The sequence below is a fragment of the Coffea eugenioides genome, chromosome 2 (assembly GCF_003713205.1).
Source record: "Coffea eugenioides isolate CCC68of chromosome 2, Ceug_1.0, whole genome shotgun sequence".
In the NCBI taxonomy this organism is placed as follows: Eukaryota; Viridiplantae; Streptophyta; class Magnoliopsida; order Gentianales; family Rubiaceae; genus Coffea; species Coffea eugenioides.
Window position 1 is genome coordinate 37,283,871 of NC_040036.1, and position 15,018 is coordinate 37,298,888.

Sequence of the window (15,018 nt, forward strand, 5' to 3'; positions counted from 1 at the left end):
AATCTCATAACTCAACCCCATAAATTCGATCAGCCATTTCTTTTGAAGTGAAGTAGTGATCCTTTGCTCTAATAGATACTTTAAGCTCTGGTGATCAGTGTTAATTATGAAATGGTGGCCCTTCAAATAGTACCTCTGTTTGGTGATAGTTGTGACTAGAGCCAGTAGCTCATTCTCATATATTGATAATCCAAGGTTCTTCTGCCCTAAACTCTGACTCAGAAAGGCCAATGGTTTTTTGTTTTGCATGTGCCTAGCACCTAATCCTCTATAACAAGCATATGTTTCAATCACAAATTGCTGAGTGAAGTCAAGAAGGGCTATTATAATCCTCTATAACAAGCATATGTTTCAATCACAAATTGCTGAGTGAAGTCAGGAAGGGCTATTATAGGTGTACTGCACATAGCTAGCTTGAATTTCTCAAATGCTTCCTCAGCATCAATACCCCACTTGAAGCTGTCCTTCCTTAGCAAAACTGTTAAAGTTTTGGCAATGGCCCCATAGCTCTTGACAAATTTCCTATAGTAGCTAGTCAAGCCAAGGAATCCCTTTAACTGTCTGACATTCTCAGGTCTTGGCCACTGCATCGGGCTCTCTATCTTCTTGGGGTCAGCTCTCACTTCTTTTGTTGTGATAATGTGTTCTAGTTATTCCATCTATGACTGAGCAAAGGAACACTTACTCCACTTTGCATACAACTAGTATTGTCACAGGATACCCAAGACCTCAGTATCATGTTCTATATGATTTTCCAGAGTTGGGCTGTACACTAGTATATCATCAAAAAATACCAGGACATGTTTTCTCATCTGGTCTTTGAATACATGGTTCATTAGACTCTAGAAAATAGTCGGGGCATTGGTCCGCCCAAAGGGCATGACCTTGAACTCATAGCGGCCCTAGTGAGTTTTGAAGACTGTCTTGGGAACGTTCTCTACCTTCACTCTAATATGGAAATAGCCAGCTCTCAGGTCTATTTTAGTGAAGTACTTGGACTCATGCAACTCATCCAGAAGTACTGCACCTCACTGATTTCTCCAATTAGTTCCATTGGTTGTTTTCCCTTCTAGAACTTCATGTTTAGCTTTTTGAAATCAAATTCCGCGGGGCTATACCTTCCCAACCAATCTACTCCTAACACCAAATCACAACTACCCAGCTTCAAGGTGTTGAACTAGTGCTAGAATTCATACTCCTAAAACCAAATCTTTTGCATGGATTTTAGGTTCTTTTCCTGTAGTTTTGCTGTTTCTATAGCATCTACCAAGGTTGCAGGTTTAGCCAGTTTGACCATGGTAACTATTTCATCTTTCAATCTACTCAGGAAACATGATTTGTAATAAGGATCTGACAAGTTGGGTAAAGAGGGCATTACTAGGGCTTTTAGCAACTCAAATTTTTTCAAGTAATCAACTATGGAACTAATTTGTACTAGTTTGTTAAACTTTTCAATGGCTTCTTCTGGGTTCCTTCTCCAAATCTTTCAGACATAGCAACTGATAACTCAGGGCATGGAATTGAACTTCCGCCACTGAACACTCCATGGAACCAAGTATTTGCCTTGTCCCTGAAGTATAGTTCTGCAATTTCTGACTTCATTTCTTCCTTTACACCATGGATCTAGAAGTACTTGTTAGCCTTTCGAATCCATTTCCTCGGGTTCTCCCCATCAATATTAGGCAATTCCATCTTAGGCAATCTAGCTGTGTTTTTTGGTTCTGACTTCCCCACAATCTTTTTCTGTACTTCCATCTTCCTATCCCTTTCTTTTGTACCAATCCCAGAACTACTTCTCTCGATCTCCTTTCCTTTGTCATTTAGCTTGGCCATCATCTGAACCATCATAGCCATCATCCCTTCATATTTCTGATCTAAATTTTTGAGTGCCCTTTTAGTATTTTCCTGTCTATACTCCATAGCTCTCATAACTTGCTCCAACCCATCATTTTTGGTCGCATAAGTTCTCATTACACTTCCTAACTTAGTGAGATCTTTGCTTAATGCTTCATCTTGTGATTTAGTGATCCCTATGGCTCGTAGCTAAGTTCTGATACCATTGGAATGACATAAAAACCGGTCTGAGTAAAATTTAAAGTTGACAATGGTAGTCAATCAAACAGTAATTCTAACCAAAAAATTAAGAGAGAATCTCCATTTCCATTAATGAAACTTCCAGTAATGAATACAAAGCAGATAATATGGATTAAGTTAAGAAGAAGAGAAAAATGAAGGAAACTTGGGAAAGGGGAAAAAAGAGAGAGAGAGAGAGTATCCCAAAACTCTCGCTACAAAATCCGGGAAAATGATCAAAAGCTACCCATTACAAAGAAATTCTACTTATGCTATCATTTCTCTAACTAACATTCAATTTGGCTACTAAAACTGTGACACGTGGCCGTCTGAGCCAATCGTTGAGTGGTCCTCCGTTCAAGCGAGCAATCAGTAAAAGCGTGCTTGCCTTCACATTGACTCTGCTTGACAACGTTCACGCTTTCAGCTCCAACTGTCACGCCTTCTTCTTTTCCTTTCCTGATTGACACTTCTAAGCTACTGATCGATCCTCCTACTCCATCACGGACAGCGGGGACTATGGATGGCCTTGCCTTGGGGGCGAGCTTGGGAGGCGGAGTAGAAATGAATTAGATCAAGGGCGGAGCTATTGATGATTCATCAAGGTATTTTGGGTATTTGAAGAGATATTGCCTGGCAGGAAATTCATAATCCCGATGGCGAGGCTTTTGTCAAGAACATTCAAATCCCTCAAGCCCCATCACAACATCAATCCTTGCCCTAAACCTCTTCTTAAGGCTCCAACAACTTCAGTGGCAACCCCATCAAAATCGGAATTCTCTTCATCATCACCATCGTTGAAGACAGCGCCTGAAGTATCATCTTCGAAATCGAAATCGAAATCGAAATCAAGATTATCAAAATCATTGAAGAATTCTTGGTCTGTGTATCTGATTCTATCAACCAATCCGCCGATCAAGACTTATGTTGGGGTCACCACCAATTTCTCTCGCCGGTAATTCTCTTCTTTAGGCCTCTGTTTCTTTCGGAAATTTGCTGATTTTGTTTCGGAGTTTGCGTCTTGAAGGATTTCCTTTTGTTGTTCTTCGAGAAAGAATTTTGGAATTTCTGGGATTCTCATGAATTGCGTAGGGATTCTCATGAATTTTGGGTATTTGTGGGTGTCTGATGGGATTGAATACATATTTTGTTGAAATTGAAATGAGGGTTTTTGTGGATTTCTGATGGAATGCAATTGATATTTTGTAATGATTGGACAGGGGAAGTTATGGATTTTGCCGGGTTTCTTGTGAATGCAAATATTGTTGTTATTGAAATTATGAATTCTGGCTTGCTTGCGGGTTTCTGATGAGAATAAGATTTTCTTGTTCTTGGGAAACTGATGTTTGAGGTTTTGTTGGTTTCTAATGAAATTGAATATATATTTTGTTGTTGTTGATAAAAAGAATTATTTTTGGGGGTTCTCTGAGGAAATTGAATCCGTTTGACGGTTTTCCTAATTTATTTCCTCAAAAATTCTTGTGTCATGAATTATGATCCTTGGTTTTGATATTGAGTGTCATTAAATCTGGTTTTTCTGTCCAGTGTTTTATCTAAATGGGATTTGTTATCATGTGGATTTGCACTGAGTTATTCATGTTGTTTGTGATGAAGGCGTTCTTAAGTTGGGTTCTATTTTCAACTGAAAGTCTTGGAGATTCTAGGCATAGAAGGAGATGAGTGCTACGTCCTCTGATTTGAGTGAAGAAAAATTGGAAGAAATTTTTTAAAATTAGGGGAAGAAAAAGGTGACCATTTGCTGATCAAGGGAAAATCTTCCCTTCTTTTTCTATTCAAAAAATAATATAAAAGAAAAGAAGAATAAGAGAGGTGGAGGTTCTGTACGGTGTTTCGTTTGGAGTTATCCCATAGCTTGTGAAACTGCTGCTCAAAGAGGGGCTCCTATATTTTTTTAATGTTTGTGGAATAGAATTTTGATATAAAAATAGAACTCATTCTAGGAACTCAACCATGTCACTGGATTCAAAGTAACATTTAGCAAAATGATCTCCATCAACTTTGCAGTTTATAGTTTATGGCCATTAGTGCCATGACTGAACAGTTCCTGTATATCCCTTTCTGGAAACTTTCTTAAATAATTATTGTCATGGGTAGAACCCTGGAAATCCCTTAATCAGAAGTTCACTTTCATAGCTATTAGCATGACCAAAATGGAAAACCTGAGCTCATAGGAAAGGCAGTTAAGCGACTAAAACCTGAGCTTATAGCTATTAATATGATTGAATTGTGATGTACATGAAGGTGAACTTGACCCAAGCAATTTGATGAAGATCATCTTTGACAGGTGCTGTTGTTTGATCATGTGCAGCCATTAGTGGGTATCTTGGGTCTTTCAAAATGTGGAATGGAAGCCAGATTGTTTTTTCTGATTAATGACTTTGTCCTTCAATAGATAATTAAATGGTTAGCATAGGTATCTGATGAGCAATTTTACTGAATAGCCTTACACAATGGCTGGTACAAGAGTAATTGATTGTCTAGGATTAATAGTAAGATTGCCACGAACCAAAAGGAGTTTTTCTTTCCACATTTGAGGTGAAGTAAATTTTCTTTTTTTTTTAATACCAATTTTTCTACAAAACTGAGTAGTAAACTCTGAATTTAAGGATTTGAGGCACTTAAGTAGTTATAATTGAGGGTTGTTTCAACCTCTGCAACTTATTTTTTTACAGCACGTGCTATGTAAATCTCAGAAGTTACTTCCTGTTTCATACCCCTTTTTCCCATGCCTGTTGCCATCCCCTATTCTACCATTGTTGTGTCTCCCACCGCAAACTGAAAATTTGTGTAAAGTGCTCCTGTTCAGTTTGTGTTTCACTGCATGATCTACATTTCATGTATTACCTATTTATGTTGTCTGTTCTCCAATTCCCACAATTTATGTTCAGTACATTTCATGTATTACCTATTTCTATGTCCCTTTGCTGACTGTGGAGCCATTTTCTTTTGGATGGCTTTTTGAAAGGCACAATTACCCTAAATTTTGATTGATTTAAGAGAAATGAATGCGCCCTGCCATTTTATGGCAGAATACTTCCTGTCTCTAAGATCTCTCACAAATTGGTATCTTTCCCACCTTATTCACTACTGAATTTGTCATAGGCAGGTTTGATAGAAAAAAAAGTAGTCAATCAGGATAGGTAGCTTTAAGAAGAGCAAGTTTACTCTCCTTTTTATTCAGTATTTTAAAGCTTGCTGGCTTCAAGCTTACTTTAAAGCTTTATAGAGAATAATTAAGGATCTCTGGACATGCACCACTTTTAGGTTCTGATTCTTCGAGTTTAGCTTTCAGAGGAACCTGCTGAACCACGTTGTTATCCTAGTCAGATTCCTATTTGTTGCATATTTTAGCCTCCACACCAGATTTTTATTTCAATATTAAGTGAAACATTAAAGCTTGTAACCAGGTTCATATCTGCTTTTCCTGTCATTTTGTTGAAGGCTTATTAAAGCCTTTGACATGAACAAGGGTAAGACTAGAACCCTAACTTCTGACATAGAGATTCAAAAAAATTAGTACTTATGACAAATAAAACTTCCACTTTGTTTCTGGAAGCATGCTTCTCTCATCAAACCCAAGCTCCAAGCCCATGGGACACTTTAAAAAGGGATGGCTGGTCAACTGCCTTGGTAAATATGACCAGGAAGATCGTCGAAACTCAAACCTTAGGAAGATGGTTGGGTAAAGGTCACTTCTACTAGGAAGAGGAAATCACCTTAGGGTAAAGGATTCTAGAGACTAAGGCAAGGGGGCTGGCAGTATTTTCTTTTTTAGGGAGTGTTTGATCCCCACGAGGTTCATCCTAATAACTCGTTGCCTTATATTGTCCCTAATGAGCTAAATAGGGAAAGGTTATAGAGAACTTGCCGGGCAAGATTTTAAAACGCAGACCATTCATTGAACCGAAAAATTTATCAGGTCACGAGTCGCTGGTTCAACCATTTTGCTGACCATTATTGACCCGTAACATTGTAATTAAATAAAAAATAAATTATATATTGCTATGTTTATCATATCTGCAATCTGCACATCCCTTTATAAAGGCTAAGACACATGATCATAACTATAGTCCTTTTGCTAATAAATTTATAATAAACCAAAATAAAAGAAAATCAAAGATAAAAAGAGCCATAACTGTATCAATGTAAAAAGCTACCATTAAAGCAAAAATAGTGCACACAATCACCAAACAAAGTTTAAGGAATAAATCCTTTTAGACAACAAGTGCAACATGTGCTAGTAGATATAAAATAAAAACTAAGCCAAAACTGGTAGAAAGATGACTTATACAACAATATTGGAAGGCATCTCAAGTCACAAACTAGTTAATATCCAGGAGAGGCATCTCAAGTCAAGCCACAATATTGGGAAAGTCAAAACCACTTGTGCTACTGTCTCCAGTATCGTTATACATGTTAGCCTCTTTTAAACCATCAAACTTGTCATAAGATGAGAAGTCCATACCATCATCTAATGCTTAGCCATATTAGGGCCCATAGCCTTTGTTTGTTAAGAGCTGTAACATGTGCCTGTGACGAGCAAATGTCCAAGGAAACCAAGTGATCCAAGACATCCAAGAACTGAAAGCCCACAACATGTACAGGCCTCATGTTTTCTAAGAGGTGACACGTCGAACAAGGATTGAGCAAAGGTGAAACTTTGACAACTTGTCTTTCTTCCACTAATTAAGAAAAGAGCCATTTGTATTTGCCACATTCAGACAAAATTTACCTAGTACGTGTTCTTAGGATGTTGAAGATGAAAAAATACATCAAGCTCATATGAAGTTTTACCATGAGCAGATTGTAGCCATTGAGCAAATCATAGGTTTGGTGCATGTTGGACATGCCCTATGGTGGCAAGTTGATGCCATGTTGTACATTTCACATTGGGCAACAAACGTCGTGTGTACTGGGCAATGGGGTGTTCTGGACTCCTAAGGGATTGGGAGTGTAGGCCTCCAAAGCCATAGTGTGCGTCACGTGGCATAACAGATAGGCAGCCTGAGTGCTAGCAATAAATACATCGAGCAAAGTTGTGTTTACGTTTACCACTAAGAATCTTCAATGTCAATTGCTAGGTTTGAGTATTATTATAATATTCTTTTATTACCACAATTGAAAACTTTGCTACCATAATTTTATTGTATCTACTTGTTACTTGTTTTAAGTGCAAAAATGATGCATTTCAACTAGTTTGCGAAAGTAAAGGGTTCGCTGTTGTGGAAGTTGTAGGAGGCAGTTTATTAAACAAAGGAACAAAAGTGAATATTGAAGAGCTGGCTGACTCTTTAGTAGGCCGAGATGAGGAGGTTTGTAGGTCATTTTCTATTAAGAAAGCAGTTGACACCATAGACGGTATAAGAAAGGGGATTTGATGAGGGGTGGCCAGCCTAACCAACTCAAAAAGGTGGTTGATTGGAAGATTAGTAATCAAGGTCCTCTAGGCTAAGGTGAGCCTATTTGCTGAATCCCCTCCCTATCTTGACAAAATAGGGGAATTTGCCTTGGGTATGAGCTTCGCACTCGTAGTTGAAGCTATAAAGGAGGAGGTGAATGGGGATGTGGAACCTAGGGAAGGCCTCACCTTTGGTCAAGGATAGCTACAAGATTCCAAAGAGTAGATTGACCCTTCAGTAGGCCAAGATGGGGAGGTTTGCAGGTCATTTCCTATTAAGAAAGTGGACCTGAATAGAGGGAGGTAGAGGAGGGCTGATGGTTGACACCCTAGACAAGGTATGAAAAAGTGGATTTGATGAGTGGTGGCCAGCCTATTGAACTCAGAAATGTGGTCGAATGGAAGATTAGTGGTCAAGGTCATCTAGGTTAAGGTGAGCCTATTTGTTCAATCCTTCCTTGCTTGACAGAATAGGGGAATTTCCCATGGGCATGACTGTCGCCTTAGTAGTTGAAACTGTAAAGGAGGGGAACGGGCATTTGGAACCTAGGGAGGGCCTCACCCTTGGTCAAGGGTAACTACAATCTTCCAAAGAGAACACCTTTGGGATGGGGATGGAGAACATCTGGTGCAAGGGGAAATGCCTTTCTAGTGTTCTAGTGTGTGGACCCAAGCATTTTTCATCTCCCATAGCACTATGGCGGCCTAACTCCGGATGGGGTTGACCCTTGAATCTCATCCCCCTCCCTGGCCCTTCCCACAGTGGGAGACATTGCTTGGGCATGAGTAGTTTTGCAAGCCTTTGCACAAGTAACATAAGGTGGTTGAAACCTTTTAGGAGGATGAATGGGCATTTTGAGCATAGTTAGATAGAGAACACCTGTGCAATGCAAATGATTGCATCCTCATGGGTGGCTACACGTGGGACCTGATTGTTGACCAGTGGAAATGGTCAAGTCCCCTCCTAAGGTTGCCTAACACTGAACTGACTGAAGAGAGTGTTGACCTAGGGGGTAAATGACAGGATAACAACCTTGGCTGCTCTCCTCAGAACATGCTTACTGGATGCTTTAAGTTGTGGCAATGTGCAGATAGACATTTGGCATGGTTGCTGGCTCTAGAAACACTGATTAAGGACAGTTTGTTGTAAATGACATACCTAGTTATCCTAATTTGTGTGTTCTTTTTTGAGATTAAGCATTTGTAGTATATTTTCTCCACCAGCTGTAACTTGTTTTAGATGGTGTAGGTAATATTCTGGTTGCTGAAGAGTAACTTCACCTGTAATCTAGCACTGATGGCAACCCAAAATAAGATGGATTAAGTAGTTGAAGACGTTCAATTTTTCCATTTATTGTTGCTTCAAATGCAAAATATATTGGATAATACTAGAAGAAATTGGGATGTGAACCTGGAAAACAAAGGAATGAAATAACATTTTGTAAATAAATGATTAATTTTCTTTTTCTTTTTCCTTATTTTGGTTGATAATGGCTCAAACACTCATGTCATGGGCTATTCTAACTTAAGATGTTCAGTTGGCTGAAAAAATTTACTGATGGTTGGGGATGGAACTTTATGCCCTAGGCTATTGAAGCACTTTTTCTTGGTTGATTTTTTTCTTGACTTCAGCAAGCACGGGGTCAGTAAAAACAGTGGCAAATATCCAAATGAGAAATTATGCAGACAACTAGTGATACTTCTTTAGCATGGTTCCCAATAAACTATAAATAAATGCAGAAACAAAGCGTTTTAACTTATGTTGGATGATTACTCTTAATGCAAAATCAGGATAATAGTCCCTTGGGCGGCTGATTTTTCTTTGAAGGAGAACCACGAAGGTAGTGCAAGTCTTATTGATATATTCTCATTGCAATTTAGACGTCCCAGCCATGAAAGTTATATTGATGAAAATCAGTAAAGATTGCATCCCTCCGGACCGGAGCACTTTGGCTACATGAGATGTATGAGCTGCTATTGACATACACAATTTCACACTCTCTTATATCTCAAGCCAGAATTATAAATATATAGTTTAAAAACTGTTTTTATTACCTTACGTTTAGAATTTTTTATCTCCATTACAGATTGTCTTAAATCTTTTGAGGCGAGCTATTCTTTCCTAAATTTGGCACCAATTTTGCAGACTGAACCTAGTTGCATAATCATTCTTTTAAAATTTGGTACCAATTTTTGCAGCCTGAAGCAACACAATGGTGAAGTTAATGGTGGTGCAAAAGCATCTCGTGCGGGAAGGCCGTGGGTGTGTGCATGCTTTATAAAAGGTTTTCGGGACAAAAGTGAAGGTATCATGGAACTCAAAGTTGTTGCATTTGAGAGATTATTACTACTTAAAACCTGTGACTTGAAACTATAAAATTTCCAAATGCTTTTAGTTGAATGGTAAAATCTTCTAGATTGTTGTACTTGAGGATTTTATGTATACTATATAGTAATAAACATCAATGCATAAACTCTGAGTCACATTCAATTAGCATCCTAAACATTGGTTATGGAACAAGCTCTGTACTAACTTTAAAAATTATTATATCATTATTTTAATATGTCATTTTAACTGAAATTGTTTCAGCAAAGTGATTCTGACTTGAAATTCACTTCTAATATGGAGCTCATCACACTATTTTAGCTTTTAATGACCTTTCACTGAGCTTAATCCGATTTCCAAATAAAATAACAATGCACTTTTTGTTATACTGTCAAATGTAATAATTTTTTTTTTTTTTTTGTAGACGTTAAACATATTTTGCTCTGGCAAATAAACTCTCCTCTAATTTTCTGCCCCGATCCTTTATGTTTCTAAACTGGGATTGAGTTTCATAATTCTACATAATAGGAGTGGCCAAAGAGTGGCCTTTTACAAATGCTCCCTCAGATCTGTGGCTAATTTCTTAGATTGGGTGTTAGCAAAACTTGTGTGATTAATTGCTTGTCTTTAGATGTTATCGACCTTTTCGAAAATGAAGTCAAAGAAAATATTAGTGGTCACTAATTGGCTTGGCCGTTTTTTAATGGTGGAAAGAATTCAGCCACAGAAGTAGTAACCACGGATTTGATTGTTGCCAAATCTAATTTTACCTATTCATTCTCTCTTGAGTCTGATAATGCATAAATCTCATTGTTTTGACAAGGGCTACCCAAGGACTCCAAGAGATATAACCTGTCTTGAAATTGAATTTGTACAACTGACTTGCTTACTTGGATCATCATGACATATTGAGCATCTCTGGTTACATGCTAGTTGATGCATGGCAATACAGGATTATTGAGCATGCCATAGGTCTCAAGTATAATTTATATTACTTTGTAGTCGATGCATTGCAATGCTGAAAATGAAGGTTAATTAGGTTCCTAACTTTGTAGCTCCTTGATTGACATGTGTGTATTTTCTTCATTGCTTTGCAGCTCTGTTTTAGCTTTGAGTCTTGTTGGAACATACTCATATGCATGTTTCTTGACAGAATACTACTCTATATTCTTTCTTAGTGGTTGAGAAAATTGTTCGCCTTTTTGATCTCTGGTCTTTTTGTAGCTTGTGAATTTGAATCAAAATGGAAACTCTTTTCAAGGAAGCTGTCACGAAAAAGAAAAACCATTGAGGAGGAGAAGCAGGATGACAACAGATCACTTGCATTATTGCATCACAGACATGCAGCTCTTAGTCGAGTCAAAAGCTCGGTTGTTTGCAGTCACCTGGAAATTATTTGGCACTTTGATCTGACTTAGTTTAGCAACTGAATTGGAGGATACACAGCACTCCTAATGGGTTGCCGTGCTGCATTGTATTAATCCCTTTATGAAATAATAGGCTTTCAGATTTTGTATAGATGAGTAACATATGATGTATGTAGATGATAGTCAAAAGAAAGCTTGCACATGCTAGGGCTACACATATTTGGAGCTGCCATTAATTGTTTTAGGTTATAGTTTTGTGACCATGGCCTTTGTAAAACCAAAAAAACAGAAAGTCTTGTCCAAGCCCGGAATATATGCGGAAGAAAAAGTTGTAAAATACGATTGTTATTTGCAATTATTGGCCTCATTGTCCTATTTTTGCATTTTTTGCCTCATGGTCTTATTTTTGCATTTTCCATTCTGAGTGTGTTTCTCCAGATGTAATTTACTTGTGTGCTTGGCAAATAGCTGCTGTGATTTCCGGAGTTTAAGCACCTAGCAGGTTTTGACTTGTAGGCAGAATTTGGTGAAATAAATGAACTCTGTGGAATGTCAACTGGTTGAATGTAGGTTTCCATTTTGAAATGGCTCCTTTTTCTTTTTTTCTTCCTAAAGGACTCTTCTCTAGTCAATATTTTCTTAAAGGGCTCTTCCCAAGGTTGGGAAGAGGATTGGACAAACAATTCCAAATGTATATTTGTTTTAGTTGGGTGTGTCATCTAGAAGATAACATCTAAAGATCTATGCGTTTCAGAATTTTACTCTGATGTAGCCTTTTCCTTATGGTTGTTTTATACCCCACAGGTTAATATTCAGATTGATCTACAGTAAATTATCCCAAGTTTCTGCTTCTTGGATTTCAGTTTCTGTATCCTGTTGGTTCTCAAATTGGGAAACCTTTTCAATTTCGCTGCCCAAAAAGAAGCTTCTGGTTTCTTTTTTACTCTTACTCTCCTCCTCTTTTTGTTTCAACCATTTTCTTATGCAAATAGTAATAGTGTATCCTCATCTCTTAGGATTCTAGACCAGCTCAGCCAGATTGATAAGAACATTGTCTTTCATGTATAGTTCAAGACACCATGCTCTTCAAATGGCTGACAGGCACTTTCGGGTCCTCCCCTCTAGCTCTTCATCTTGCTTTTGATTAAGCATGTTATAAGTTATAACTGCAAGGCTTTGAAGGGGATACGCAGCTGCAAATGGGACAGGATAAGTCACCATCTGGTGCTGCTGCTTTTAGTTATCGTCATGGTTCAAAGTCGCGGTCACGGTTGCGGTCGTGGCCTGGACTGTTCCACATTGGTCTCGGCATATCGGTCGCGGTCTCGACGAGATGCGAATTTTTGAAATATTTAATATTCTAAAAATTGTAAAAAATATGATAAACAAAAATAATTAAAAATTTAGTTAAAATAATAAAATTCGAGTTGATTCGGGATGACTCGAAGTGATTCAGTGTGATTCAGCCATTTCAACCCTTCACGGTGATGTTTCGGCGAGTTGAGTATCTCGGTATCGTTTCGTCACGGAATCGTATCGATGAGGGTCGAGACGGTGACGACTCGGCCAAGTCTTCAAACCATGGTTATCATGCTAATTTTGGGTTCTCAGTGTATCCAGCAATATCACAGCTGGTTCATCCAATATAAATCATCTCAGATAGACTGGTTTTAAGGTTCAAGTTTCTCATCTGAAAGCTATTAGTTCTTGTTAGTTTGCTTGTTTCTTGAGATTTTTCAAGTATAGATGTGATGGAGTACACCTCAAGTCAATATGCATTCTGATACTTTGTATACTTGAATTCTTGTTGGCTGGTCCTATTTCATTCATATTGCTCTGCAGCCCTAAACTTAGACCCTCTGTATTTGTAAATTCACCAAGAAAATCGAAGAGAGTAGAACTACTATTTCTAGCCTAACTGGTTACATTTCAAAGTAAACAGAAGTGAGAGTAAAAGTAAATCAATAGAAATGATTATGTTGCAACTTTATGAACGTTGATTAAGACTTTATATTCCTTCCTTAAGAAAGTGGGGCATTGTTCTGCTACTGTTTTGGCTATTCCTGTTAACTTTACCAGTTGAAGCTTCCAATTTCTGCTGCCTTTTGAAAGCAACATTACCACTAAGTTCCCAGTTCCCAAAAACACCATTGTTCTTATTGTCACCAAGGGTACAGTTCTAATGACTCATTGTCTCAACTTTTTGCAGAAATCACGGCTCAAATTGCATTAAAAAGACTAATGAGATTGCTTATAGATTTTTCTGAGACTTGGTCAAGAATTTGAGATCCCAATGCAATTGAGCAACCCTAGTGGCTAGTACCCCACAATACATAAAGCAACAACAATATATTGAAACTGTCATTAATAACTTCTCCTGTTTCCTCATTTTGTTAGGTGGGATTTACGTGTTTTCTCGAATCAATGATGCAATTCTTCAATATACAGATACAAGACAATGTGAAACTTATTATATGCTTTATCATGCCACCATTTCATCTTTATCTAGTTCTAGTTTTGAAGATGGTGTAAAATGAAAGAATCGGTCGTCTAACGTGAAAGCTACATTGCTGCTTGCTGCTTGCAAGCGCCAACTTTGTATGTCCCATCAGTCACGGGGTATTTCTTCAGAAAGTTATGTCTTAGGCCATTTTTGGCTCTCTTATTGGACTTGTATTTTCTGTCCGAGCATGTGAAAAGGAAGCCTATATAAAACAAACCTGCTACTAAGGCCCTGTTTGGAATGTAGTTTTGTGAAAATTTTTTGCATTTTTTATAAACGCATTTTTCAATCACATTTTTACTTCATATACATTACATCCTGCTTAAAAAGGTGCTACAATAATTTTTTCACAAAACTCTTGAAAAATTGCAATCCAAAAGCTTGCAGACACATTCTTAGGCATCTGTGGATAAACATGCATTTATGTCGTGTTATAATATTCTGTTCCCTAAACAAGGGAAAAAGGGTTTTTTTTTTTTTTTAATAATGTCGTCATTTTGCTAAATATTCATTTTGCAGGGCATCCTATACTTTTAAAAGATGGGTTGTCGAATTTTCATGATGAGTCATTTTCACATTTGAGTGTGTTTGGATAAGACATTTTGTGAATTTTTTTTTCTGAAATATGATGTGATATATGTTATATAAAAAAGTAACTGAAAAGTTAAAAGATAATTGAAAAAAACATTTATGATATAAACAAAAACTTTATAAAAATAATTTCCAATTAAAAAACCCTATATTTTTTGTTATTATATTTCATGAGAACGCAGAGTAGAAAAGTATGTGTACATTTGCCTTATATCCTTATAAAAAATTGACCTAGAAACTACAAATTCATGTTACATACTTAATATGAGTTGAGTGATTTCTATTCACCAATGGATATGAGATTCAGTCATGGCTATTACAAAGTACATAATATTAATTCAAAGTTGAACTTCAAATCATACACATGTGACATACATTTAAAACTGCTAATATAAAAAAATTACTGCATTATCAGTGCATAAAAGGTTAATTCTTTAGTGTATATAAAGACGCAGTGAGAGATTACCAGGTTTGCTAGGGGAAAAAAAAATGGATGAGAGATTTAAATCATGATCTTTTATGAGGAATGCAATCACGGTAATTTTTTTTTTTCCAATGATTAAAGTACAAAATTTACTTTAAATATAGCTTCCTTCATGTATATGATACCCTTCAAATAGTTGGAAAACAAGACCTTATTTGCATCTTCAAGTTAACAAGGCGTCAATGCTAAAATCATTAGACACTTGGACTAAATTGCTTTAGGAAATCAAGTGGGAGAGAAAGTCGGTCATGTCTG

General features: G+C 37.3%; 2 protein-coding genes across 2 annotated transcripts; one reads left to right on the plus strand and one right to left on the minus strand.

Moving 5' to 3' along the window:
- Positions 1-323: 323 nt before the first annotated feature.
- LOC113759640 (uncharacterized mitochondrial protein AtMg00860-like) lies at positions 324-1,602 on the minus strand. Its single transcript, XM_027302219.1, has 2 exons — positions 1,449-1,602; positions 324-646 (listed from the first exon to the last, which is right to left on the minus strand). Exons 1-2 carry the CDS (start codon positions 1,600-1,602, stop codon positions 324-326), a joined length of 477 nt encoding a protein of 158 aa, XP_027158020.1.
- An 841-nt stretch (positions 1,603-2,443) lies between these two features.
- LOC113762263 (structure-specific endonuclease subunit SLX1 homolog) lies at positions 2,444-11,568 on the plus strand. The gene is made up of 3 exons (XM_027305640.1): positions 2,444-3,028; positions 9,692-9,798; positions 11,043-11,568. The coding sequence occupies exons 1-3, from the start codon at positions 2,730-2,732 to the stop codon at positions 11,234-11,236; spliced, it is 600 nt and encodes a 199-aa protein (XP_027161441.1). The 5' UTR covers positions 2,444-2,729; the 3' UTR covers positions 11,237-11,568.
- The last annotated feature ends 3,450 nt before the right edge of the window (positions 11,569-15,018 follow it).